At 48.7% G+C, this 27,079-nt stretch overlaps 2 protein-coding genes across 3 annotated transcripts in view; one reads left to right on the forward strand and one right to left on the reverse strand.

Annotated features, from left to right (window-relative positions):
- The window catches only part of COL17A1 (collagen type XVII alpha 1 chain), a 49,219-nt gene extending 30,017 nt beyond the window's left edge, over positions 1 to 19,202 (forward strand). Inside the window, exons 25-53 of the mRNA XM_019725070.3 lie at positions 92 to 127; positions 741 to 785; positions 1,037 to 1,072; positions 1,600 to 1,635; positions 2,283 to 2,345; positions 2,971 to 3,006; positions 3,251 to 3,322; positions 3,723 to 3,749; positions 4,711 to 4,746; positions 6,659 to 6,694; positions 6,962 to 7,042; positions 8,851 to 8,886; positions 9,405 to 9,482; positions 10,376 to 10,429; positions 10,556 to 10,597; positions 11,171 to 11,230; positions 12,099 to 12,149; positions 12,689 to 12,814; positions 13,317 to 13,454; positions 13,944 to 14,009; positions 14,366 to 14,506; positions 15,062 to 15,151; positions 15,255 to 15,365; positions 15,898 to 16,044; positions 16,328 to 16,684; positions 17,221 to 17,358; positions 17,602 to 17,664; positions 17,818 to 17,898; positions 18,237 to 19,202. Of these exons, the coding sequence (XP_019580629.3) occupies positions 92 to 127; positions 741 to 785; positions 1,037 to 1,072; positions 1,600 to 1,635; positions 2,283 to 2,345; positions 2,971 to 3,006; positions 3,251 to 3,322; positions 3,723 to 3,749; positions 4,711 to 4,746; positions 6,659 to 6,694; positions 6,962 to 7,042; positions 8,851 to 8,886; positions 9,405 to 9,482; positions 10,376 to 10,429; positions 10,556 to 10,597; positions 11,171 to 11,230; positions 12,099 to 12,149; positions 12,689 to 12,814; positions 13,317 to 13,454; positions 13,944 to 14,009; positions 14,366 to 14,506; positions 15,062 to 15,151; positions 15,255 to 15,365; positions 15,898 to 16,044; positions 16,328 to 16,684; positions 17,221 to 17,358; positions 17,602 to 17,664; positions 17,818 to 17,898; positions 18,237 to 18,289 (2,336 nt within the window). The 3' untranslated portion in view covers positions 18,290 to 19,202. The remainder of the gene's footprint in view (positions 1 to 91; positions 128 to 740; positions 786 to 1,036; positions 1,073 to 1,599; positions 1,636 to 2,282; positions 2,346 to 2,970; positions 3,007 to 3,250; positions 3,323 to 3,722; positions 3,750 to 4,710; positions 4,747 to 6,658; positions 6,695 to 6,961; positions 7,043 to 8,850; positions 8,887 to 9,404; positions 9,483 to 10,375; positions 10,430 to 10,555; positions 10,598 to 11,170; positions 11,231 to 12,098; positions 12,150 to 12,688; positions 12,815 to 13,316; positions 13,455 to 13,943; positions 14,010 to 14,365; positions 14,507 to 15,061; positions 15,152 to 15,254; positions 15,366 to 15,897; positions 16,045 to 16,327; positions 16,685 to 17,220; positions 17,359 to 17,601; positions 17,665 to 17,817; positions 17,899 to 18,236) is intronic.
- Positions 19,203 to 20,736: 1,534 nt separating this feature from the next.
- Positions 20,737 to 27,079, reverse strand: part of SLK (STE20 like kinase) — a 41,376-nt gene continuing 35,033 nt past the window's right edge. For both annotated transcript variants that reach the window (XM_019725068.3, XM_019725067.3), the window contains one exon: positions 20,737 to 24,372. In XM_019725068.3, the coding sequence (XP_019580627.3) occupies positions 24,226 to 24,372 (147 nt within the window). In that variant the 3' untranslated portion in view covers positions 20,737 to 24,225. The remainder of the gene's footprint in view (positions 24,373 to 27,079) is intronic.

Here is a 27,079-nt window from a genome sequence, read left to right on the forward strand (position 1 = left end):
TCCACCTGACCTTCACCGTGGGGTCAGATGTCCTGGGCCTGGGCCTGACCCTTCCACCCTTCCGATAAGTGTCTTTTGTTGTCCTTCTCAGGTGCCAGCGGTTCTCCTGGCCCACAGGGTCCTCCAGGTGAGTGTGCTTTTTCTTATCTTTCGTGTGTGTGCTTTTAAATAGATTCTGGAGCAAAAAAAAAAAAAAGAAGAATGCTAAAAGGAAAAACAAACATTTTAAAACAAAAGAAGCAATTATACAGAGAGCCCCCTGGAGCTACGAAACTCATGTCCACACTGTATCTCTTGTGACTAAGGTCAGATACCGGTGGGTCCTGTGACAGCCATTCTGACCTGGCTTGAGGCCCACAGCCCTGCAGCAGTAGGCAGATCCCATCCTGCCCTCCTCTGAGCAAGTGCCTCCCTCTGCGTCATCCCTACAGGCCAGAGCTTGTCCTGCGGCCTTGGGAATCTCAAGCTACAGCCTACATTATAATGAGGGCCAGTGTCTCTGCCAGGGTCCCATGAGGTGTCCTGAAGCCCAGGGCCTGGCACTCACAGGGGAAAAAACCTGGACCAGGATAATGGAAGGGGACATGGGGAGGACAGAGAGCAGCCTTGGCTTTTACTCCAGGGTATATGTGTGTGCACGTGTGTGCAGGTGTGTGTGCACGTGTGTGCCCATGTGCATATACATCCCTTCCGAAGCCGGGGCACTCACCTGCATGGGCCTCTGTTTGCGGGTCCTGTAGGTCTGCAAGGGCTCCGAGGTGAAGTAGGACTCCCTGGTATCAAAGGTAAGCTGGAGGGAGGGGCCGGGAGGAAATGGGATGTCACCCTCTAGATGCCAGTCACTCAAGAAGAAGGTCTGAGGGGACAGGGAGGGCCTGATGGACATGAGCAATAGCCTGTGCAGGCTGACAGGTGCATGAGCAGAAGGGGAGGTCAGGACAATGGGGTGAGCGGGACCTGTTTCCACACACAGACGCTGTCCTTCTTGGTCTTCTTCACCAACACTCTTTACACCAAGTGTCCATTAACTTTTCAGGTGACAAAGGACTTATGGGACCACCAGGACCCAAAGGTATATTGCACCTGCTCAGACATCACCAGTCTGCCTGACTCCCAGGAACCTAATGTGACCGGAACCCCAGCTTCCAAGAATGTGGATGACTGTGGTTCCTGGATCCCTGGGCTAAGAGGGATCTGGGAGCTCATTCTAATGCAACCTCTCAGATATGGCAACCGAGGCACAGAGAGGAGACAAAAAGCCCCAAGGTCACAGACTATGGTTGGGTGGTCAGGAAGTGAGAATGCAGCTGGGAGATCTTCCTGTCTGGCCCTCCCTGTGCCTGCAGCATCCATTGTCTGACAGCATGGGCTGGGGTCACTTTGTGGGTGGGCTCTGACCCTGCGGGAGATAAACCGCGCACCTTCGGCTTTATGAATGCCAAGGTCTCACCCACAGTCTGCTGACAGTAGCTTCCAGGTACAATGAGTACAAGTCTGCTGCTGGGGGCCGGGCGTCAGGGGCCCCTCTTACTGGGTGAGAATGTTTTCCTTGCTCTTGACTGCTGCTTCCTGCCCCACCCCCACCCATGTTTGTTTTAGGTGACCAGGGTGAGAAAGGACCCCGAGGCCTCACAGGTCAGTCCTACATGGGAATCCACTTTGATTCACTAAAGACTTTTTGTAAATCCATTGGGCACGGGAGGTGAGAAAATAAATACAGAAAATATGAGAATCTCGGTCTAAAAACCTTCGGGGAACTTGCAATCTAGAAAAAACACAAGACAAGATAACATAAAGCACTGAACGGAGTATAGGCCATATTCAAGCTGAATCGTCCAGACAGTAAATGCTTAGGGTAGAAAAGGGAGGTTATGATGGTCTCTGATTCTTTTGGGGAATTCAGCTGAGAAAATGAAGCCCTTCCCAAAATAGCAGAAAGTTTGCACTACTTGTACCCCCCTCATCCACTTATCTGTTACTAACTGGCATGATTAAAAAGGAAATTAATAGTAATGATACTTTGGTTACAAGGGGCAGCTCTCTGTTGCCAAGGAATAAGACTCATACACACCCCCTTTAGACCAGGCATGGCTTGGGCCAGTCCCTGCCTGCTGCCCAGGCAGCCGTGACCATAGAGTCTAAGCAGCCTCTGGTTGGTACCCCAAGCTCATCTGCTTGGGGAGGTGGCAGGGTTGGGGTGGGCAGGGAGGGTGTGGCATTCTGCCACTGTCACGGGTGCGGAGCTTGCAAGCCTCCAACCAGCTAGCGCGTTTCCTTTGCAGGCGAGCCAGGCTCAAAAGGTCTGCCTGGTGCTGCGGGCGAGCCTGGAGCTAAAGGAGCAATGGGTGAGTGTCCCAAAGGGAATGCAGTGGGTCTGCCCCCTTCCAGTCATCATCATGGCTCTAGATTTGGGATCCTTCTAGAACCACCTCTCCTGTTCTCTGATCCACTCACCCCCTGGTAGAGGCACCATTGATAGGCCATTTCTGGGCCTCACATCCCTCTTGGGGCTCAAAGAGCAGCAACCGTCTCTGTGGGTTCCTCACTACTGGGGTGGGGGGCGCTTGGCCTCTTCCTGCCTCTAAGCCACTCGGGACCCTGGGGAGGACAGAAAAGTGTTGGGGTCCTTTGGAACCCGTAATGTCCTTTGGAACTTGGAGGACCTTGAGTAAATGAGGCGGGCATTTATTGAGCATCTGGTGTGTGCCAGGTCCTGTGAAGGACACTGGAGAAGCAATGGGGAGTCATTGAACAGTTCTTAACAGGAAAGTAGACAATTACTGGTTCAGAAGAAGAGGGCAGGGAGAATGCTGTATCCAGAGGATGTGACAGAGACCGGCTTTTTCCATGTTTGACGGCTACGGGGAAGGCCCACAGTCTCCCTTCCTGGGAGACAACTTGATGTGAGGCTGTTGGGCAGTAGAGGGAGGGAGTCCCAGAGACTGATGTACTGTGGTTCCGCTTCCTTAGGACCTGCTGGCCCGGATGGACACCAAGGCCCACGAGGTTGGTCACTGTTCGGCTCTCCTCACTCTCACTGCCTCCCCTGCCCTGCCCACCTCCCCTAATTGTAACACCAGAGGGTATGTGTCATGGAGAAACGTGCAAAGTCCAGGCCTTAATAGCCTTCTCCTTCCCACCTGCCTGCAAGTTACTCAGTAAAGCCCCAAGGAACCAACGACTCAGACGTGCTGGCCCGGTCAGCTTTTCAGGAAGGAAAACATTTGCACATTGGTCCCGCTCTCTCTAGGTGAACAAGGTCTCACAGGGATGCCTGGGACCCGAGGCTCACCAGGACCTTCAGGAGACCCAGGAAAGCCAGGTGACAGAGAGGGAAGGGGGGACTGGCCCTGCTGTGTGTGTGTGTGTGTGTGTGTGTGTGTGTGTGTGTGTGTGGCAGCCCAGCAGGAAACTGCCACAACTGCTGGCTTGTGCCGTATGTAGTGGCTGTGTGTCCTGACACCTGAGTCACCAAGTCTGGCACCTGGGAAGAGACACAGTAACAGCAGAAAGCAAGGGGTTCTAGGAAGGGGCAAAGGGTCTCTTAAAAACTGCAGAGTTTAAGGCCACCGCAGTACCTCGGTCCGCTGAGTCCTTCTGCTTCGATCCCCCTCCCCTCAGGCGGGCTGTACGTGGACCCTTATCAATCCCCACGGGTCTGAGAAGAGAAGCCATTGTGGGCATCCTTTCAATTCCTCCCTCATGTGTTTTATTTTCTGTAGGTCTCACCGGACCCCAAGGACCTCAGGGTGAGTCACTGGGTCTCTCCCACCTCCAAACAGCACCTTTCAAGCCTCCCATTCCCTTCCAGGCTTCAGCAAATACATCTCCCACAGTCGCCTTAGAGTTTCCTCTTCTCCTCCCCTCACTCTCCCAACAAAATGGGTTCAGGTCCTTTTACTGTGAGTCTTGAGAAACACCTTAGGAAGGAAAAATATGCACAGAACAACGCAGAAAGCCATCCTGGTAGAAGTGAAGTTGATCCTGTGCCAATTCTGTCTGCCTGTGCCCTGTTCCCCTTTGGTGCAGGAACCCCTGAAAGGAGGCTCCAGGCCCAGGAATTCCATTGGCCCCGCAGAGGCCCCGCCCCAGTGGGGAGTGGGAGCTCACCGCCTGCAGCAGAGCCCAGTTTTTCTGGGCCAGCTGCAGTGTCAAAGTCTGTCTCATAGTGGGACCCATGTGTACCCATTTGGATTTGGGAAACTGTCACCACACCCAGCCCCAACTCCTCAAGGAAATAAAGCAAAGATGTAAAATGAAATCAAGCAGCAGGTCCCCCCAAAAGTTGAGCGCATGGGGACATCCTTCACCTGCTGCCAGGTGGAGTTCAGACAAAAGCAAGGAGGGGTGTGGCATCAGATCTAGGAAGCCACCCTGCTTCCTGTGCTGCAGGGGAGAAGAGGGGACAGTGGCTGCTTAGCACGCTGCTGGGGGTTCATATCCCAGAGGGACTGGGTTCCCCCAAAGCCACTGCCTCCCTCAAGCCCAGCTGTCAGCCCATTTCCCAGAAAAGGAAAAGGGCTCAGAGCAAGAACCTCAGTCCCCAGCCCTCAGGGGTCACCTGGGCCAGAGCAGAGGGCAAGGCCAGGTAGGCGTCCAGGTTTCCATCCGCGACTGTGGCTTGCTGAGCGAGGAAGCCTAGTTACTACCAGGGGGCCTGGGATTGCTGGGCCATAATCATCCTCACTGACTCCTTTTCAATCACATCAGGACTTCCTGGCACCCCCGGCCGACCAGGGCCTAAAGGTAAGTGACTTTCCAAATTAAGACCAAATTAAGACGGTCTTTCTTTTCACTAGTCATTTTTGCGGGGGGGGGGGGGGGGAGGGGTTGTTGCTGGCCGGAGGGGGTTGTTGCTGGCCGGAGGGAAGCCCCTCCCTGGCCAGAGCCTGGATCAACAGTGGCATAGTGGCATCTAGTGGCTTCAGTGGAAGGCGGTGAGGCAGGGAGGCCGGAGACTTGTTCTCATCAACTAAAGCCCCGAAAGCTCAGGCCCCAGCTCCCCCACAGTCGTGAGCCTCACTGTGGCACCTGACATCTCCAGGCCGTGTAGAGAAGGATCTGGAAGGGTGCTGCCCCCACCCCACACGCCAGTCCATCCCCCAGCTTGCCTCTATATGCCCCCCTAGTGCTCTATCCCCCTGCTTGGAATTGGCCCCTGTAGTGTGACTCGCCCCTTAGGGCTTATCATTCACAGGGGGGGGGGCTTTAGTGCAGGCAGGGAGGGGCATCTATGATGCTGCTAAGACGGGAAATCATCCCTAGGGTGTGACTGGGGCCAACGTGCTGACTCCTATACACAGGGTGACACTTTGGTCCTGTTCTACTCCTGTGCCGTTGTCTGGTTCTGCATCAGTAGGCCCCAACCCCGAGCTAGTCCAGGGATAAATGGTGCTCGGGGACAGTGCTCTTCCTCCTTCTGTCCCTGACCTTACATCCCTGAACCCTGACACCCTATGGAGCTGTCATGAGCAGTCATTGTCACCTTGGGGACCCAAGGAATAAAATAACTATTTTCTAGAAACTATTTCCAACGACTGGTTGGGCCAAGGAATTCTTTTAGGACAAATGTAATTCAAAATAACAACTGAGTTCACACATCCCAGACGGATATCTGGGTTCACAGATCTGTTCATGGGTTGCAGGTACCTTTAGTAAGACACACATAGGTTTGGGGGTTCCACCCTGTCCTTCTGGAGGCCTGCACTTCCTGTTCACTGGGAACTTCCGACCCTCCCCAGACAATGTGCACGAAAGGTGGACATTTTACCTAATGCTGGTAAAATGACCCCTGGGGGCTGGCAGGTGGCAAGCAGTGACCACCCTCCACCTCCCCTGAGGGAAATCCGTGTCATCCTCATGTGCAGTGACTGAATTGCTCACAGGCCATGGGAAATGACAAGAGGCCCTGAAAGTCCCCATTGGAGGACATTTCCATCTTCTTCTTCACTCGGTATCTCAGAATCTGTGGATGTCCAGTCCCAAGAGATGCCTCACTAAGATGGCATCTGGTGTGGGAAAGGATGAATCTGGCATCCCCTTCTTGAAAATTTCCTGTGTACATGTGGGACCCTCTAAGACACAGGCAGAAAAGAGATCTGTTAACCATTAGGTCACTTGGGAGTTCCCAGCTTACATGCCACAGAACCCCCTTGTAACTGCACAGCTCCGACTACTGTCCCAGGGAACTCACATCCAGAGGGGCACCCTGGAACCAGGCTCTCCCTGGAAGGCTCACACCTCTATCCTTTGACCTCCAGTACTTTTCCCACCCACGGCCATTCCCAGGAAGAGCCTGAGATGCCTACTGAAGGACAGGAGAGAATGTGGAATGGGGATGACTCTTAAGTCAGCCTCAATCCGGCCTCTCTGAAAGGAAAACCCTCTCACATTACCAATGAAGTCCCTTTGCGGAGTCCTGCATCTTCCAAAAGCTAATGTGGGTCAAGAAGATTGATGCTCTGGCCTCCAGGGTCTGCGGTGCTGAGCCTGGCGCTTAATGCATCCTGCACATTCCCCTTAGTTCATTAAAATGCCGTTAGCCTGCAGGTTGCAGGCCCAGGAGTGGGTCTCAAGTTTAATCAGAGGCCTGGGAAATTATTTATTGGGCCACTAATTGATCCTGGGAACAACCGCTCTCCTTTTCCTCCTCTCTCAGGTGAACCGGGAGCTCCAGGCAGGATCGTGACTGCAGGTAGGCATGTCTTGTGCTGTGTATTCTCATGTACCAGGCATGTGCCCAGGCTCTGCCCAAACACCTTCCAAGAGGCACCAGTCTGCACGGTGCTTTGGGCAGGATGCAGCGCTGGGCTCTTCGGTTCAGCAGTGAGGTGGTGGGGCGAGTTCAGAGGTAACGAGAATAAGAGGCGCTGGCCTGGCCTGACTCACAGCCTGGCCTGCGTCCCAGCACCTCAGACCCAGAAGATGGGGGCTCAGTGTTCCATGTGCCTTCTGTTTTCAGAGGGATCATCGACTCTCACTGTCCCAGGCCCCCCGGGACCTCCTGGAGCCATGGGACCCCCAGGACCTCCAGGTGCCCCAGGTCAGTCCATTTTCTTGCTTTGCCCCAAATCAGCAGGACCTGGGAAAGGAGAGTAAGGGGGTGCTAAGAAAGCTCCCTCCCAGACAGCCTAGCGATTCCTCATCACACACCAGCAAGTATCCCAAGCACTGCCCAGGCCCTGCTTCAGCAGCCCCCACGGCACCATTGGAGGCTTGAGCTGGTAAATGACTTGTCCAGGGTCTCTCAGCTGAGAAGCAGCAGAGTCAGGATTTGGCCATGTCCTTCTGCCTCCAGAGCCAGTGTTTGATCTGTCAGAGCACTTGGTCCTCACATTGTTTCCTCTTGGAAAACAATTTAATAAATGCATTAAGGGCAACGAAAGTCCTAGGAATTTATTTGCAGAACATATCCCCAAATTGTTCAACAATAATGAAATCACTACAAAATATGAAGACTTAAAGTTGTTAGGAGATAACGGTGGTATTTAAAAGAACAGAATGTTTGATAATGTGCACTTTGGTTGCAATGATGTTTTTACAAGATGCAAAAAAAAAATGCTGGAAGGAAATAAAACAAAATGCCTACAAGTTAAAGAATTATGGGTAATGCTTTTTTTCTATTTTTCCAAAATGCTTGTTATTTTGTTATATAATTCCCCCTTAAGCAACATGGGTTTGAATTATGCAGGTTCATTTACATGCAGACTTTTTTCAATCAATATATTAGAAAAAATTGTGGAGGTTTGTGACAACTTGAAAACACTCACAAACGAACCTTACGATTTTCTTAACATTTTCTTTTCTCTAGCTTACTTTACTATAAGAATACAGCATATAATACATATAGCACAAAATAAATCAACTGTTGATGTTATTGGTAAGGTTTCCAGTCGATAGTAGGCCACTAGCAGTTAAGTTTTGAGGGAGTCAAAGGTTGTACGCAAATTTTCAACTGTGTGGGGGTGGGGAGAGTCAGCATCCTTAACCCCCACATTGTTCAAGGGTCAACTCTATCTACTTTTTTTTTTTTTAATTTTATTTTATTAAATTTATTGGGGTGACAATTGTTAGTAAAATTACAGATTTCATGTGTACAATTCTGTATTACATCATCTATAAATCCCATTGTGTGTTCATCACCCAGAGTCAGTTCTCCTTCCATCACCATATATTCGATCCCCCTTACCCTCATCTCCCACCCCCCACCCCCCACCCCCCTTACCCTCTGGCAACCACTAAACTATTGTCTGTGTCTATGAGTTTCTGTTTCTCATTTGTTTGTCTTGTTCTTTTGTTGTTTTTGGTTTATATACCACATATCAGTGAAATCACATTCTTCTCTGCTTTTTCTGTCTGACTTGTTTCGCTCAGCATTACTCTCTCAAGATCCATCCATGTTGTCACAAATGTTCCTATATCATCTTTTCTTACTGCCGAATAGTATTCCAACTCTATCTACTTTTTAATTATTTTTAAATGTGTGTGTGTAAATGAAAAAAAATGATTTATCATGATCAATGCAAATATGGACAAGTCTGCCCTCCTGATAAGCTCCAGTGAGAGAGGGGACATGTGGGCATTTAAAAGTCCTTCACTGTTGAAGGACAGTGGCAGGGCAGTCCTGCTCGTCCCAGGGGCCTGGCAGAGGAATTCTCACGCGGATGGACCATAGGTGTGGTCTCAAATTGCTTATTGTTCTCCAATAAGCAAGCTAACCTTTTGGGGCCACTGTCCCATGCCTTGTAGAAAAGCTACAGGTATACCCAGGACCTGCCTTTCTTCAGTTCTTCCTAGAACTGTGACCCTAGAGGTGTGACAAAGTCTATTCTTCCCCAACCCCATTTCCAGGCCCTGTCGGCCCAGCTGGTCTGCCAGGACAGCAAGGTATGTCACGCGCTGAAAGAACACAACTGTGGGCTGTCAGGAGGGCTTCCTTCCCAGACTGGACTTGGGCCCTGGTCTTTACGGGAAGCAAGAGACATGCATTTGGGGAAGGGAGGTGAGGGGTGACACAATTCTTCACCAAGGGTCTTGCAAGGCCTCAGCTACAAGAGAAGACACCTCCTCTCACCCCCTTCCGTGTTTCTGAGAAGGTAGGGGGCCTTTGGACAGGAGATTGAAGCTCTGTGGCCCCCTGGACAATGTGAAGCTCAGCTATTTTCACAAGTCTCAGACCTCTTGTGACCAGACCCTGATAATCGTGCCACTGTCCAGAGATTTATCCAGATACCAAAAAACAGTCAGGCTTAGGAAAAGCTGATCCAGTTCCCCCTGGGCTGTGGCTCAGCTGACAGGGAAGTTGGAAGCCAGCTCTCTGGCCACCCTGCCCAGGCACCTCCAGAGGGAAAGCACTGCCTCGTTTCTGTGGGCACTGCACACCCTAACTCTGTGTCCCCACTCAGGCCCACGAGGGGAACGAGGACTTGCTGGTGAATCGTTCCTTAGCAGCAGCAGCTCCATCCCCGAGCTCCTCTCTGCCCGTGAGTGTCTCCATGTTCTCCGGGGCAGGCGGCGTGGGGGGGCAGTGGGAGGGGCCGTGGCAGCTGTACCAGTGACTCATCGGGACCCCCAGATGGGGGTGAGGATGACGGTTCCTCTGGAATGCAGTGGTAGCCAGAAGGAACAGCGGGGTTTTTGTGAGCGGTGTCGGGGTGAATCACAGGCTAGAGCAGCTGTAAGAGGTTCTCGGGAGGACCAGGGGCATGTGGGGCCGAGGGAGCTAGACACTGAGTGTCGCTGGCAGGAGCGCTGCATCCCCCACTCACTGGGAGCAATGACAAGGGTCCGTGCTCCTCAGCCACAGGCCTGGCCTGGGAGCACGGACTCCTGGGTCTTCCTGTTCCCAAAGTCCTTTAAAGAGCCCAGGTGGGGACGCTGCTGGGCCTCCGCCTGGACGTCTGCTCATCTGGACACCTGAAGGGCAAAGACAACCACCAGCCCTGGTCCAGCAGTTGCAGTGTGCCCAGCATCGTGCCGTGGCACCTCAGGAGTCTCCACAAGGCCCCTGTGACATAGGCCATATGCCTCTGGTTTTCAGAGGAAGAAGCTGTGGCCAAAAGAGGTCGAAAACTTGCCCACAGTCACCAGCTACAAGTGGTGGAGTGAGGATTTGAACTCAGACTATCTGACACTGAAGCCATGTTCTTGTCCCTCACTCGATACACCCAGATTAGCCGTCAGGGGGTTCGACTGCCTCTGAGCAAGGGCGCCCTGAGCAGATGGGGTGCTGGAGGGTCGTGTGTCATGACCCAGGGCCTGATGTGTGGGCTGCGATAGCCTGGGTGCCTGGCACTGATGATTCTGGTGAGGAATGAAGCGGGCGGAGAGCAGTCCCATGTCAGCTTTTGCTCATTTCTGTTTCTTCTTTCTCCAGAGGGTATTGATTTACGAGGTCCCCCAGGCCCCCCAGGACCACCTGGGCCACCAGGTGAGCATCTCGGGAATCTTGGGGGACAGGGGACTGAAGGCACTTAGTGAGGAAGCCAAGACCCTGCTCTCAGGGGCAGAATCGGCCCTGAGTTCAGCCGTGCCTCTTCCTCACTCTCTTCTGCAGGACCTTCCATCCCAGGCCCTTCAAGACCCCACGGCTCCGCAGGTGAGATGAGCTTCCTGGTGGGAGGAGCGAGATAATGGGGCTCAGAGCCCAGGCTGCCTTGGGGCTGGCTCTTGGGAAAGACCTTCCTTACACTTCTCCTGAGCAGAGTGTTCGCAGCCCTCCTCTTGGCATTACTAAGGCTTAGGGGTTCTCTTATCTAGGGGAAGGCCTGCCAGGTCCACCAGGCCCGCCAGGATCTTTCCTGACCAACTCAGATAATGTGGAGTCATCTCCTCTTCAGCCCCAGCCCCAGCCCCAGCGCATTCCATGATCACAGGCATTTGGTCTTCCTGACCTACTCACCATGCTTCCTCTGGACTTCCCACTGGGGGTGTTTGCATAAACTCCGTGCCACCTGCTACATGTAGAGAGAGTAATTGATGCCAACCTAGCCACTTTGAGAGCCCCTAGCCTGAGGGAGAGAGCCAGTTCTGCCCTTGCAGAGATCTGGACTGACTGGGAAAAGCTGACTCCTGTCCTTGGGGAGCCTAGGTCTGATAAAGTACACTGACTTAGGTGCTGCTCCCTCACAAACACCGCGTCCACATTCAGAACTATTTCTTTCCTCTGCAGAGAACTTCTACCCTGGCCCTCCAGGCCCACCTGGCCCCCGAGGCCCCAAAGGAGACCAAGGTGAGAACTGTCTTAGGGAGCGCAGGAGACTGTACGTGCCCCGCCTACCCAGCCGGCAGATGGGAGAGTCGGGATGAGCTGGGGCATTCCTTCATTCTCCTGCCATATCCCATTAGAGCTCAGCACCTTGGAGCAGGGGGTGGGGGGCTCAGAAGATGGTCAGAAGCTCCAGAGAATTCCCACCTCTGCACTGGCCCGGGGGAAGGAGAGGCACGAGGGGCCCCCAGCTACGTCTGCTCCAGCCCTGGAGCCCCATCTCTTCCCCATGGGTCCCTTGGAGTCATAATATCTGGTTCATACATCTCACAACTCTGCCTCCTTTCCTCAGACCCGCCAGGTACAGCAGAGCTGGCATCAAACAAAACCTGGGGTGGGGGTGAGGGTTGGGGCGGCAAGAGCCTTGAGCAAAAGTAGATCTGAATGGTTGAGAATGTACGTGTGTATGTGCGTGCGTGTGTGGGAGCTCTTGGTGCTGCCCAGAGGGCAGCACAACCCCAGTATCATGAACCACTGGAGCCTCGGGAGGGGAGGTGGTGACTTGGGCTGGGACCTGGGGACAGGGAGGAGAGCACAGCTGACTGTCCCCCCCCTTTGTGTTCCTCAGGCTCCCAGAGCCTGAATAGTGAGCAGAATGAGCTTATTGGTGCCAAAGCCTCAGGAGGACAAAGAAGCTGAAAAAAGGAGAGGCTGGAGGGAGGAAGGGATGGGGATACACAGTCTTCCCAAAGGGAACTTGTGATATCACTGCAGAAACACACTAAGACCTGGGTCCGCCGTTGAGCCACACACTGATAAGTGTGGTTGGCTCAACAAGGGAAGGTTTCCTGGAGGAGGTAGTGCAAACAGGGCTTCTCCTTTTGGATTCCAGGTGATCCCGGAGTCCCAGGGTCTCCTGGCATTCCTGGCGGTCTCTCTCAAGGTAAGAACCAAAGGTGACCAAAGTTCTCCTCTTCAAGCAAGGCTGATCATGAGGACATTGCTTCTTTCATTCATCCATCCATCCATCCATCCATCCATCCATGATTCAGTGTGGATTAGATACTATCCCCACATGCTAGGAGCTGCCTTAAGGAGGTTACAAGTTAGTGGGGGCAGGAGGGAAGGACCTCTGCACCCCTGTACAATAAAGATGACTAACAATGCCAATGACAAAAGATGGAGGCAGCAGGCCCGGGGAGCTGGGTGTGTTCAGAGAGGAGGGAGACTGGGGGGCAGTGAGCACGTGTCCAAAGGAATGAGGCTTTGGCCTGGAGAGCTTCCAGCTCCCAGCTCTGTGCCCCTGGCAGACAGTGGCTGCTGCAGGCACTCCTTTCTTCTTTTGGGGGGACTCTCTTCGCCACTGCCTTTTTTCTCCTACTGAGAAAGACCGTCCTTCCCCAGACCATGGGAGCAGTGCCCCTGGGCCCTTTGTCTGACCTCGGGTGGAGCAACCCGCTCAGAAGGCTTGCTTTCTTCCAGGGGGATCATCGTCCAGCACCATGTTCCTGCCAGGCCCCCCAGGCCCCCCTGGGCCCCCTGGACCCCCGGGCTCCATCAGCAGCTCCGGCCTGGAGATTCAGCACTACATCTCTGAGTACATGCAGAGTGAGTGCCGGGGTCGGAGCCAGGGGGGGGTGTGTTGGGGGGCGGCAGTCTGTATGGCCCGGCCCAGCTCTTCCCTGCCTGGAGCTGGGGCGGCAGGTCCACGAGCATCTGCTGCTCCTCGCTGCCCACACGCACGGCCTCGGCCTCGCCCCAGTGGAGGCTGGCCCAGCCCCGCGCTTGTCCACGTGCGTACACAGCTGCACCCACATTCACGCGTGTGCACTCCCTGACCCCAGCCCCGTGCTCTCCATCGTGAGTGGGCACCAGGGCTGTGTCACATGGGTGGCTGGTAAGTCTTGTTGAGCCCCAGCCCTCGAGCCCCTGCGGCCCCAGCACCAGCCCCTGCCCGGTTCTCCTTCTGTAACAGGGCATCTGGGCTCCCTGCTGGCCCTGCCTCGGGCCGTGTGGGATGGGCCAGGCACTTCCTCAAGTGCTTCAGCTTACCTCCTCGGGGGAACATGCCTACTTGGGGACAGGGTTGACTTTATTTCTTTGTTGGCAGGTGACAGTGTCAGGTCTTCTCTATCTGGAGTTCAGGGTCCCCCGGGCCCACCTGGTCCCCCTGGGCCTGTCATCACCATGGCGGGTGAGACTTTCGACTACTCAGAGCTGGCAAACATCGTCGTGAGCTACTTACGGAGTAAGCCTCTCTCACCCCTGAAATGACCCTTCCCCGCAGTGTCCACTTTTGTTCCTGGAGCCTCGTCTCTTCATCTGCTATTGGCTTTGCCCTTCGGAACATAATGTTCAAATCTAAACTCACGGTGATCAGGCCACCGGGAGCTTCAAAAAAGGTTTGTTCAGATGAGGCAACAGTGCACGGCCATGGTTAGGGAGCCTTCTCGTGGTTGACAGTTGTGTCCTAAGTATGTGAAAGGGACCCTTCACGTCGGCGGGGTCTCGTAGGAGTTAGGCCAAAGCATAGTCTTGAAAACAAACTGCATTTCTTACCAAACAAAAACAAAAACCTTTGACTTTTCCATGCTTTCAAAACAGCCTCCTACTGCCTGCATTGGTTTACCTCCCGCAAATGGAAATGGCCAGTCAACCAGGTCTTTGTGATTCTGGCGTAATGGGGGTGTTGCTTTAGTACAGATACATAAGTAACCCCACATTTCCTTCCCCACAGCTTCGGGGTACAGCATTGGCTCATCTGCCTCCATCTCTTCTGAAGACATCCTGGCTGCACTGCGGCGTGAGTTGCCTGTGGCGGGCTCGAGGGTGGGATCCCTTTGCTGTCTCTTGACCACCCTTCTCAGGCACATTTTGTCCCTGTCTGAGCCTTGTGAGGGCTGCAAAGGGGAGTCATTTCTTCGGGACTAGGGGCCACTCCCTCACTGCTCCCAAACACTGGCAAGTCAGCAGCCGACTGGAAAGAGGGCAGCAAACCTCCCCGTCCCCAGTGCCAGGCAACCAGGCAGGTGCCCCTTCAGCTAACGTGGGAGTTTTCTGATTTCCCCGTGGGCCTCAGAACCAGAGCTCACACGTGTCACTCAGCAGACCTGGCTGTGGCAGCCCCAGCTGGGTCCACCGTAACACATCTCCTTTCAGGGGAGGATGTGATTCAATATCTACGTCAGTACCTGACAGGCCCTCGGGGTCCCCCGGGGCCACCAGGCGCCAGTGGAGATTGGTCCCTCCAGTCTTTGGACTACGCAGAGCTGAGCAATCGCATTCTCAGCTACATGTCGAGTGAGTATCTGTTCTCTGCAGGCAAAGGTGGTCAGGAGGGCCTGAGGTGAGGACATGGGGGCTGGACTTCCCTGATATGGCCCCCTGACCCTCTCCTGCCAGGCCGCACCAAACCCAGAGGGTGTGAGCGGCATTCAGAGCTATTCAAACCTGTGGCCAGAGCAGGTCAGGGAGCCTGGCAAGGGAAGCCAAATGAGTGTCTTGGGCACCATCCTGCGTGAAGTGTGCGCACAGCTCACATGCCCACCTCTCCAGACACACTCCTCTGTCCACACACCTCCATACACACACACATACCCCCATCCACGTAGTAGCAGGAGGAAGGATTGGGCCTTTTGACTTGCACTCTTCCCAGGACCTGGGGACCGCCTCTTCGGTGTCATTACAGAGTGTAGCTCTGCGTTCCTCCTTCTGCCCGTCCCTTCCAGCTGCCCCTTTCCCTTTATCAGCCCCACTCTGTTCATGTTGCTTCTATCTGGCTCCTTGACCCTGACGGAGTTTTTCATCTGTCTTTGCCTCTCTGAATCCATCACAACTTGGGGTTTTGTTCCTCAGGTACTGGAGTCAGCATTGGGCTTCCGGGGCCCCCTGGCCCCCCTGGCTTGCCGGGAACATCCTATGAGGAGCTCCTCTCCTTACTCCAAGGTAAGGCTGAGCAGGAGACATCTGTCCAAGTAATTTGGGATGGAAGGCAGAGCCCCTTGGCCCAGCCCTTGACTGACTCCCTTGCTTTTCCTTGGTGTCCCAGGATCTGAATACAGAGGCATCATTGGGCCCCCAGGTCCCCCTGGGCCACCAGGGATCCCAGGCAACTCATGGTCCAGCTTCAGCGTGGAAGACCTCTCCTCTTACTTGCATAGTAAGGCACAGGGAGCAGGGGTGAGGAGGGCAGAGGCCTACAGCCTGGCCTTGAGGGCTCCATGGGTTTTTTAGCAAGGGCAGCCATGGAGAGTTAAATCCATTCACCACTTACCAAGTCCTCCTACAGCTTGTACAGGGCGGAGCACTGGGGCCCTGGAGAGCAGCACCCGAGACTTGAGGTGCTTTCAGCCTGGATAAGGGGTGGAGTGGGGAGACAGTGCTCCCAGGTGCAGCCCTTAGAGAACTCATGAGCCTGTGTGGTCAGGTGCCAAGGCAGGAGTTCCAACTCGGGGACAGAGGGCTGACCTGATTTGGGTTGAAGGAGGCTCAGGCCTGGGAGTGGGAAGGCCAGGCGGCAGCAGTTGCTCTAGGGCGGTGCTTTGGGCATGTTGTTCCCTCCGCCCCCCACTCAGGGTCCCTGCCTCACTCCCTCCTGAGAGGGGCCCACACGGGGCCTGAGACCAGGTGGGAATTCAGCATTCTTGGCACGGTGGTCCCTGATCTTTCTCTTTCTCCTTCCTCTCGTTCAGCTGCTGGCTTGTCATCCATCCCAGGCCCTCCAGGCCCTCCTGGTCCCCCAGGCCCTCGAGGGCCTCCGGGTGTCTCAGGAGCTCTGACAGCCTACGCAGCTGAAAACAGCGACAGCTTCCGGAGTGAACTGATTAGCTACCTGACAAGTAGGTGCACCTAATGTTGCTGTCCTTCCGATGCCCTCTGCCCAGGCCTTGCTTCTCCCTGTAAGGGGGCCAGAAAGTGCTTGAAGGAACCCGGGCGGCCAAATACACGAGAGCCACTCCTCGGGGAAAGCCCAGTGTTCTCCCGGCCACAGTCCTGCTCGTGCACAACTGCCGTCAAGTTCATACCCTTCTTCGGGGTGTTGACACCGAGAGAGAACCCTTAACCACCACTTCTCGCTCTCCCCCAGACTGAGCTCCCCCTAATGCAGCTTCCTCCCCACAGGTCCTGATGTGCGCAGCTTCATTGTGGGGCCGCCCGGCCCTCCCGGGCCCCAGGGCCCCCCTGGAGACAGCCGGCTGGGGTCCCTGGATGGCTCCTACAGCCGTGGGAGCAGCTCTTCACACAGCTCATCGGTCAGCAGGGGCACCTCCTACAGCTCTTCCATGGGCATCGGAGGAACCAGTGGAGGTTCCCTAGGCGAAGGGGGAGCCTTTGGCCCAGACGGTAGCCTGGGCCGAGGCTACGGGGCAGCAGCAGAAGGTGGCATGTACGGCGGCGACAGCGGCTCCTTCGGGGCCGGCTTTGCTGGGGGCCTGGATTACGACGAGCTGGCTGTGCGCGTGTCTGAGAACTTGCAACGTGAGTCAGGACACTGAGGCCTCTGTGATGGGGCGGGGGGTGGGGGGACACGTATGCATCCCCAAGTCTAGGCTCCAGAAACTCTCCCTCTTGTTTTTGGAGCACCCAGGCTGTGAGGCCAGCAATTCTGCAACCAGATGGACAGGTGCTGAGCACTGGAGGCCCGAGTCTAATGCTCGGCCAGCTTAGTTCCAGGGCCCCGGTCAGGACTGGAACCTCTGCTGCAGGGACCAGAGCACACGGGTGTCTTTCTACTTCGCTTTCCCAATTCCTTGTGCGGGTCTCAGAAGTCTTAATGACTGCGATGGTTTTCTGCTGGGGCGGAGGGAAGGGTGTTGGCTAAAGAGCCCTTTCTCCCTGTAGCTAGCAGCGCAGGTATGCAGGCCAAAAGCCTTTGCTGAAAGCCGCTGCAGCAGAGCGTGGTGCCAGCCCACAGCGGAGGACACAGAAGCTGCAGGGCTCTCCCCAACGTCACTTAACCTCGTCTAGTTGTGCTGTGAGTCAGACAATTTCCTGGTTTTCCTGGTGTTTTACAGGTCAGGGCCTACTGCAAGGGTTGCCCTACACTGTCCAGGGCCCACCGGGCCAGCCTGGGCCCCAGGGACCTCCCGGCGTCAGCAGGGTTTTCTCTGCCTACAGCAACGTGACTGAGGACCTCATGGACTTTTTCCGAAGTAAGGGCCTCCTCCCGATTGCTTTCCCAACATGTAACTTGCTGCAGTCTCACATGGGGCCTGCTCCACAGTAATCAGTCTCCTGAAAAAACTCATTAATACTTGAGATGCTGAAAATCTGACAAATTCTAAACCTTGTTTTCCTCTTACAAGCCAAGCTCTACCACTACCTGTGTTACAAGTCACTTTATGTCCCCAGCTTCAGGGTGATAGCTAGTCTGAGGCCACTTTTCCCCCTTGCAGCTTATGGAGCCATTCCAGGACCTCCTGGGCAGAAGGGAGAGGTGGGCATCCCAGGACCCAAAGGTAAGTGGTGGCGGGAAACAGCCCCAGGGATCCTGTGGCACAAACGCCTCATGCTGACTAGCAGCTCCCTTCCCAGGATGGAAGGATGGGCTCTGGCCTGTTCCTCCCGGCCCCACCACTGTGCTTCACTGAGCATGCTATCTGTCCTCCTAGGTGCACGGGGCCCTGCCGGGCCACCTGGCCATCCTGGGCCACCCGGCCCTCGAGGGCATAAGGGAGAAAAAGGTGACAAAGGTAAGCCTCTGCTGCCACAGTTTCTGGAGTACCGGGAGGCAGGCAATGTGTTCCACAGCAAGCTTGGACAATTAAGGCAAATGCCAACAATGTGATTTGCATACCAAACAGGGAGAAAGAAAGTGCCAGTGCAGGGAGGAAAAAAGAGAACCAATCTGGTAATGAAATAGGGTGAACAATTTAAATAAATTGATAGTCTTACAAAAGAGTTCACTTTCAAGCTCATTTTGCAGTAGTCACAGTTGCCAAAATTGCCCAAGCTAAAGCTCTGCCCGCCCCACCCCCAAACACACAGGCCACAAGATAATTTAACTTCCTACTCATTTTCTAACTTTCAGGTGACCAAGTCTATGTTGGGCGGAGCCGGAGAAATGTCGCCCTCAAGCCATGAGCTTCCCTTGGCGGAACAGCCCGGACCAGTTCTTGCAATGGCTTATGGTGTTTAGGTCAAAATCTCTCCAAAGCGCGAAAGCTGGAGTCTCAAAGTCCTACTGACACAGCATTGCCAAACAGTCACCTAGAACACTTACTCTGGTCTGGAACTACATGTATAAATAATTCAGTCAGACACACAATCTGAAACAGCTTCGCTGCGTAGGCTTGAGTAGTTGCTGTGCTGTAGAAGGAGACCTTCTAACCACTATCTAGATGAGAGCTCCTCGGCCCCTTTAACACTTGGTTCAAGCCCCAATCTAGGGCGCCAGTTACATAAAAGTTGGCTCAGGACTCCTTGAGCTTTGCCTTAACAATGAGCCCAGAAAATGGAAGACCAGGATGGGAGGGGGTGCCTTCCTGGGGGTGACACTTGGTAGGGGATGTGCTCTGGTTAATGCGGTAAAGCTGTGCTATCGGCCCTTCCTCCCCTGTTCACTCTGCACTCTCTAGTCACAGAAAAGAGTTGACTAAGAAGCAACTCTTGCAACTGAAAAAATTAAGAAATTCACTTCCCCTGAAGGTGGTGACAGGGTTTCTACTAGTTATTTCTCACTATGTATCATATTCCCACTTGCTTAGAAACTTTGATGTAGCTATGATCTATATCCATAGGTCAACACTCAAGTTTATAGATACGTTATACTGAACTAGACTGCAGCAAATAGGAAGAAAAGGAGAAGAGGGAAAACAGACTATAACCTGCTGCTGGGGAAAGATGGCACCTCTGCTCTGCACTTAGGGAAAGGCATCAGGCCGGGCGCGGTTGGTTAAGCATTTTTCAATGTCTCAAAACATTAATGTGGTCTATTAGATGAAAAGTGACTTCAATTGTAAAAATTTCCAATTAAAGGATTTTTTCCCCTTTTTTACTATTATGTGTAATGTGGTCTACCTAACCAAAGTAAAACAAAAAATACACACACACACACACACACACACACACACACACACATATATTTTGGGTTAATTGGGTTTGACTCTAACACTATTATAAACACAAGAAAACAAAACTGGTTGTATTTCTGGCATTTGTTTAATCACTGAGATTGTTAAAGGCTGACCTTTATCTGTAACTAATAACTCAATCTGGGCAATTACAAAGCATCTGAAGGGTTTCCCTAAGCATAAATTACTTGAAATAAACACATAAGCAACAAGATTATTTTCAAGTAATGCAGTAATTTATCCCTGGGCAAAGGAATTATAATTGCAGGGCAAGTACTATGGAATACCAGAACACCTATTAAGGAAGAATGCACAAATAGGAAATGTGCCCGCCACACAAATGCATAGTAAAATCACACATGCAAATTCAGAAGAGGCTACACTTGGCCAACTTTTGAATTTGTTATAAACTATGACAACTGCTGGCTAATTTAAAATGAGGTTAAACGAAATTTACTTCTAAACCTCTACTCTTGAAAGAATGGACTGTTTATTTCCCATGTGGTCTCTCCTGAGTATCTCACATATTATCCTGGGAAAAACACACCACTTAGTTCCACTATATCCAAACAACTGCTAGCAGCAACCAAGCACCAAACATTCTGTTTGCCTCCTTTATCAGATCCTGATAGTTACCTGCTCTGAATCAATATCGGAATTCTAAAAATAAGTTCATAAGGACTTCAGAATTTCAAACAACTTTTTACTGTCTAATAAAAATTTGTGTATAATAAATGACTGCATTGTGCGTTTTTAATATTTTAGTTTTACCTACAGGCTGAATCCATTTAGTTTTGTAATAACAGCTGAAAGGGCTCAAGTATTATATCCCCTTTAATGATTCTTGATTAATGAGAGGTATGAGTTTTACCACTTACTAGATTTACGTTTCTAAGCTAGCCAAAAGTCTTCATAGAGTTCCATGACCAAGTAAAATAAGGCAAAACTGCAAATCTGCTTACCTCCTCTGGACAGAATCCAGAAAGATGACGGGCAGATATATGTCCTCAGCTGATGGCGATGACTCCGAGCCTCGTTTGTTTCTATTAAAAACAGGGTGTACAATGTAAGAATTAAGAATGCACAACGCTCCTGGATTAGAAGACCACATGCTTTGACTCCCTCAAGCCAAGGTGAACACTTGTCAAATGATGCCTAGTGTCAGCTGAAACTTGTGTGAACATATCAATGACAAAGAGGTTATTTTTAGCCAAAGGGAGGTATAGCATATAGTTTGTGAAATGTTTGGTAAGAAAAATAATCCATCCCAAGGGAAAAAAGGAAATAAAAAATATGTACATACACATGTTGATGGAAATACCTTTTAAAGCACCTCTAAGAAGTCTCAAAGGGTTAGAAGACCTGGAGTATTCCAAGTGTTAACAAAAAGAGATGCAAAATGTTCTCATGCAGGAAATCCAGTTTCAATGGTTCTCAATAAAAGACTACTTCTCAAAATAGATTCAGAAATAACTTTATTTTTCATTTGTCAATCCCATGATTGAAAAGACATGTTGCTCCCAAGTAGACAAGAAACAATTCTTTCTGAAAATTCAGCTTGTAACATTATTACACTGCAAATCGGAGAAGGATCACAAAAAGCTGCAGCCAACATTTAAAACTGGTAACATTCTAACCCAAGCTTAGCAGAAAATTTAAAGCTATATCAAAACTATGTCAGCCACAGAAAAGCAATAATAGAGTCATTAACTGTGGTGCCTTCAACTTAAGAAACGCATTTAAAATATCCCATTTCCTATAAAAGATCACTTCCCAGAAAAGAACTGATTTACTTAATCAGAAGACTATTGGAACTGGAACTAATCCTCCTCTTCCACCTCAGTTCTAGGTTTTCCTTTAATCAATATCTCTAGCTAATCATTTGACAGAATTTGGCTTCTCAGAAGAGACTTTGTCATTTAAGCACAGTGTGGAATAAGGAAAAGTGTGTAGTTACAAGGGAACTTAGAAGAGTACAAAAGACAGTCACTTCTGAAACGCGCTGATGCTCAAGAAATCAGAGACCCTCCATTAAAATGGGTCTCATGTGCCTGAGAGCTGTGTGCTTGAGGAAACACTACTTAGAGGTAGCTCTGGTTCTGGTTCATATTTAATTACAATTTGCTGTATCCTGTCACAGGAAAGTTCTAATATTTTCAGCAAAGTATAAGCACTCAATTTCCTCCTTACCCACCCTATAGCTTCCCCATAGAAAAGGGTAAGAAAAAGCTTAATTGTGACTCAATACAGAATAGCAGCTAATTCAGCAATTCACACCTGACTATGGATTGACAGGACTAGGAAAGGCAACCTGGTGCAACAGGCTCTAGGAGCTAGACCTGCAGAAGTGCAGCGGTCTGGTGTACACACAGCACGCAGGGAGAAAAGGGGAGCGTGAGTGATTAGGGTGCACATGTGGAGAATTTCTTTTATGCATTTCACAGCACCTTCTGCCCCAGCAACAAAACCAAATCAGGAATGGATTTGACTATATTCTTTGATTTCAAAGAACTCTGCGTCCCTCCTCCACTCCTCTCCTATACTTCATGCAAGAAAGAAAGATCACTATTATCTATTGGAATATAGGGCCTAACAAGAAGTGAGCAGGGATGGGTACAAACAGGATATTCTATAACAATACACTTTTGAAAAGATTTATGTAACTTTTAAGTATTAAAATGAATGTTTCACCTCTACACATGTATCATTTTAAAGCCCTGCTCCCCAATGAATCGGGTCATATTTGAAAGGACTCCCACATAAACACTGAATCCAAAGGGCAGTTTTAAGGGAGATGCACGAGTTGCAAATAAACTTACCAGAGTCAACCATTCTACTCTGAGCCTCTTCCCTTTAACTCAATACTCTGAATGTCAAGTTGAAAGGAAAACAAAAAATCAAATATTCAGACCAAATTAACTATGTGCCATAAACTATTTAGCACACAGGGTATCATTTAAATGATATTAAAAAATGTCTACTTCCTGAAGTATTAACTTTTTAAAAGCCAATGAACTGAAAATTTCAAAGGAGAAAGTGGTATGAAACCTTCCTCCTCTCGCCCTCTTAAAATAAATCATTAAATACACTAACATTATGTTGTCATTTTTATCATAATATAAACAATTTCCATCATTATCCTGAATATTACTTTATAAAGATATACATTTTAAAAGGCTTTCAAAACATTTTCCAAACCAGCATTTGAGAATAAAGCATTAAAGGAGTTCTGTATGTAGTAACACATTCATGTGATAAGTGTATGAATTTACAACCATACATAATATATATGTATATATATTTATATATATATTTAAAAAAACAACTTGGCCAGAAGTTAAGGCTACCTACAAAGTTGTCCAAGTAAATTACACTTGTCAAAACAATTACAAAATGAAAATTACACATGCATTTTTAAATCATCTAAACCACTGACAAAATAAGGTTCAGCATTCAGTTTTCAAATTAACTGCAAGAAAAGTGCTACAGATATTTACATTTTCTTAATATGAATCAGTGTTTCCACAGTTACATTTAAAATTTTCACCAGCCTCAAATGTAATATAACTACAAACTGAAACTTGTACAATTTGGTACCTAGTCCTCTTAAAAGAGAAGGCAGCGAGCATCACTTACAAATGTGCTGTCTCACACACCACAGTACAGTTCATAATACTGTTTGACTTGACACATGCTTGAAATTCTAAGCCTCAAGAGGGACTAAGGAGTGAGCACTTCATTAATAATTATACATATCAGCAACCATATCATAAAGGTTTCAGGCTTTTCCCACTCAAATCAAAGTAAATAATTTAAACATGGAACAAAATAAAAACAAAATACAAATGACTTTATTTCAAAACAACAAAGTCATTTCCAACATTGCCTAAATATTTTATTTAAATTCTTTTTTAAGAAGTATTCTGAACAAATGACTCTTTTAAGATCAATTTTAGAAAATACATTTATAAAGATAACTCAGAGCCAGCAGGCCTCTGACAGTTTTCAATGAACAGAATTTGCTATGATGGGAGACATAATTTAATCAGCTCAAAGATTGTTTTTTAAAAATAAGATGGGACAACTAAATCTGTATTTCTTTTAATTTGTTGAGTTTTACATTTCCAATTTGGACATCTAAAAGGTACCTTTTTTTTTTCCCCCATTTTTCCAACTTTGTACAACATATGTTTCAGGATGAAAATTGCTATCAAATGGTAATAGGAGCAAGATTTGAAAAACAATAATGCTTAATGCAAAGGGTCTTTTGTCCCTGTTGAATCAAAAATAAAATGCTATTTTAGACTCAACTGAAATTTAGTGTTTTAGGCACTATTGTAATAAAACTAGCACCCTTACTTATTAGTCCATGCCTAAACAGGTAATTATTTTAGACAAATTATCGAAATAATTTTTCTCTTTTGAAATAATTTCTTCACTTAAAGATAAAATAGATTTATTTACTGAATCAGTATCATGTTTTAAGCAACTCAGCTTTTTCATGAGAGATGATTCACTAAAAGAAAATTATTTCAACTCTACAGCAGAGTTTCATCTATAGAATTTCAGTATCATTGAGAAATTAGATCAGGTAAAAAGATATTTACTAATATTCAATGATGTAACAGGTTTTTAAAAATAAATTTAAACATTACACCTCTAAGAGTTTTTCAGGTAACAGTGTATAAAGTACATAGTTTTTAAGATGAATACACAAAATTACGTTAGGGAATTCTGCAAGATGCTACTTTGCCTACGCGGCTCAGCATCTGTCTTAGTTCCTTTCCCTTCATCTTTGCTAAACAAACAAGACAAACAAACAAAAAACCACCTAGAAGGTGAGGCAGGTGATTGTCTTCGTGCACTCTCTAATATAGGCTGTGGCAGAAGAAGAGAACAGAATGACATATTTAAAAGCCAAACCCGAACACAGAATGCTTCCCGTTGTTATGATCCAGTGGAATGCAAGCTAGGAATAGGATAGAATTTGGAAATCCGGCTCTGTGTTGTCGGGTTAAGGCATTCAGACTCTCCAGTCATTTTAAAGAACACTTCCTGTTCCTGCAGTTTCCTGGCAAATTCTTCTTCCAGTGTCTTAAAAAGGAAGGGAAAAAGAAATTACGTACTGGTATTACAAACAGAATTTACTCTGCTAGCCAACATAAAACTCTTTTCCCCAAACACTTTCTCTGTGCATTATCCGAAGGAAGACCAGACTGCTCAATAGTTAGGATCAGAGGCTGGGCACAGCCCGAGGCTCACGTCCTGGCTCAGCCACACGAATGGAAAACTTGAGTCAATTACGTAACTTCTCTATATTTCAGAATCATTTCATTCTTCTGCTATAAATAGGGGTAATACCACCTACCTCACTGGGTTGCTACGTGAGGGTTAAATGTGATAATGACGTACTTAACACATACTAGGTAAACAATAGATGGCATCTATTATTAACTATTATCTGCCTCTCCCACATGGAACTTACCATTTTCTATGTTTTATTTTGATTATTAATGTACATGTCTTTTCTTCTGCACTGGACTATAAGCTGCTTGAAGGTAAAACCTAAACCAGATTCATCTTTACATCCCCACAATACAGAGTAAATATAAGAAGTGTTTTATAAATATCTGTGGTATCTATGACTTTGCAGACAAAGCTTCAGGGATAAGTGCTGCTGTAGGGCACAAAGCATAGGAGAAGATGGAAGGATACAAAAAGGTTTCTCAGAAGAGACAAAACATTCATTGGCTTAGTCTTGAAAGAAAGATAAGAAACTGACAGAGTAGGGAAGGTATGCCCGACAGAGGGCGCTGAAACAATGCCGAGGCAGGAAACGAAGGTTGGTGTGAGTAATGATGGTTATGCCCAATACCGGAACATGAACTGGGAACAAAGTGGCTGGTGGGAGATGAAGACAGAAAGGTTGACTGTGGCCAATGTGTGGCACAATGAAGGTTGAAAGTCAAACTGAGGCATTTACATTTTATTTGATGGAACTGAATATTTATAAATACCACTATGACAGTATCTGAGATCTTCTTGAAGATATACACTCTGGCGATGGCAGGCAAATAGGACGTAAGGAAAGGAAACTAGCGATCAAAGGCCCATTAGGACATTACTGAACAATTTTAAGAAAGTAGAATGACAATACGGAAAAGAGAAATATTAGGAAAAGAGAGTCGAAATTATTTGTCATCTGATTGAATGTGTGGTACTATGGAAATGAAAAATAATTCAGGTTTCTCGCCTAGATGTCAATTAAGAGAACAGGAATGTTGGAAAGAACACATGATGGTGGATGGGACTGGAGAGAGCGGGAAAAGGTGAGGTGGAGGAAAAAGATGTTGAGTTTAGTTTTAGCTCCATTGAGTTTACAATCTTTAGTCAACATTCAACGATAGGTAATGATCATTTACAAAGTGCAGGAACTGTTCCAGAAGTTGGATATATATCAGTGACCAAAGAGATAATGTCCCTGTTTTCAAGGAGCCTCTATTCTTGTGGGAGAAGACAGACAATAAACAAAATGTGTCTGGTAGTGATGAATGTTATGAAGAAAAACAAAGAAAGGTGAGGGGATAGAGAGTGTTTGAGGTGGGCATGGAGTCTACTTTATATATAGTGACCAAAAAAGGAACCTTTGATGAGGTAATACTGGGACAGAGGCCTGAATGAAATGAGGAGGAACGGAACATCCAGGTGGAAAATGGGAGCTTAGAGCATGAACCAAAAAGAATAAAACAATAAAGAACAGCAACCATTTATTGAACCTTGACCACGGCTCAGGTACTCAGACAACTGCTATACACACATCACATCTTCTGTCTTAACCCCAGTTAGGTAGGTAGTATCATCTTCGGTTTACAAATGAGGAAAACTGGGCTTAGAAATATTAAATGACAAAATTAATCAGTGTTGGCACTAAGACTTGAACCCAGATCCGTATGACTTCAGAGTTTATACAATCCCTACTACACACATTTTGGTATTGTCCTTAAATATGCAACAGCTGAAGCCATGACTAGCTGTGAGATCAAGATAAAGAACAAAGCTAAGGGTATAAAACTAGAAAATGTCTACATTTTCGGTGACAGGAAGACAAAGAAAAGGTGATGTCACAAAAGTTAGGCAAGAAGAGAATTTTAAGAAACGAGATTCTTAAGAACAGTTTGATAATGCATAGGATCTAGTCATTAGCAACTTACTTGTGACCACTGTCAACAAGTTCAACGGGAGTTTGAGGTGAAAGCTAGACTGTAAAGAGTTCAATGAAACTGGAAAAAGGGACTTCTTACTGTTTATCCTTCCTTACCTTTTGCATTCTGAACCACATGAATGTATTACCTATTCAAGAATTTAACTATAAAATTTAAATTAAAAAGCGACATTAGCAACTAATTTGGTAATTTTACTTCCTCTAGAGACCTTTAGCACATAATAGATGCTAAATACATATTTCCTTAATTGACTGGATGAATGGAAGAAAGGAATAGTTGAAATGTATACCAGGCAGGAAGCCCAAGGAAAAGAAAGGTTTAAGTTTGAGAATTAGCAAAGGGAGAAGACAATATAATGATAGCAAAAACATAACTGAAATGGCTAATTGGACCAGGCTAGCAGGGAGTCAAGTGCAAATAAGGAAGATGGCCGGCTGGTTGGCTAGAAAAGGGAAGGGAAGCCATTCCATCCAATTTTATTAGACTGTCAATTTACATAGCAACAATGGCCTTGCAATCTGGCTCCAGTCAACCCACCAAGACCAAGCTGTCATCACTTCCTACCTTCTGTCCCTCCC

This window comes from Rhinolophus sinicus, chromosome 15, assembly GCF_057876585.1.
Source record: "Rhinolophus sinicus isolate RSI-liver-muscle chromosome 15, RSI-T2T, whole genome shotgun sequence".
NCBI classification, from domain to species: Eukaryota; Metazoa; Chordata; class Mammalia; order Chiroptera; family Rhinolophidae; genus Rhinolophus; species Rhinolophus sinicus.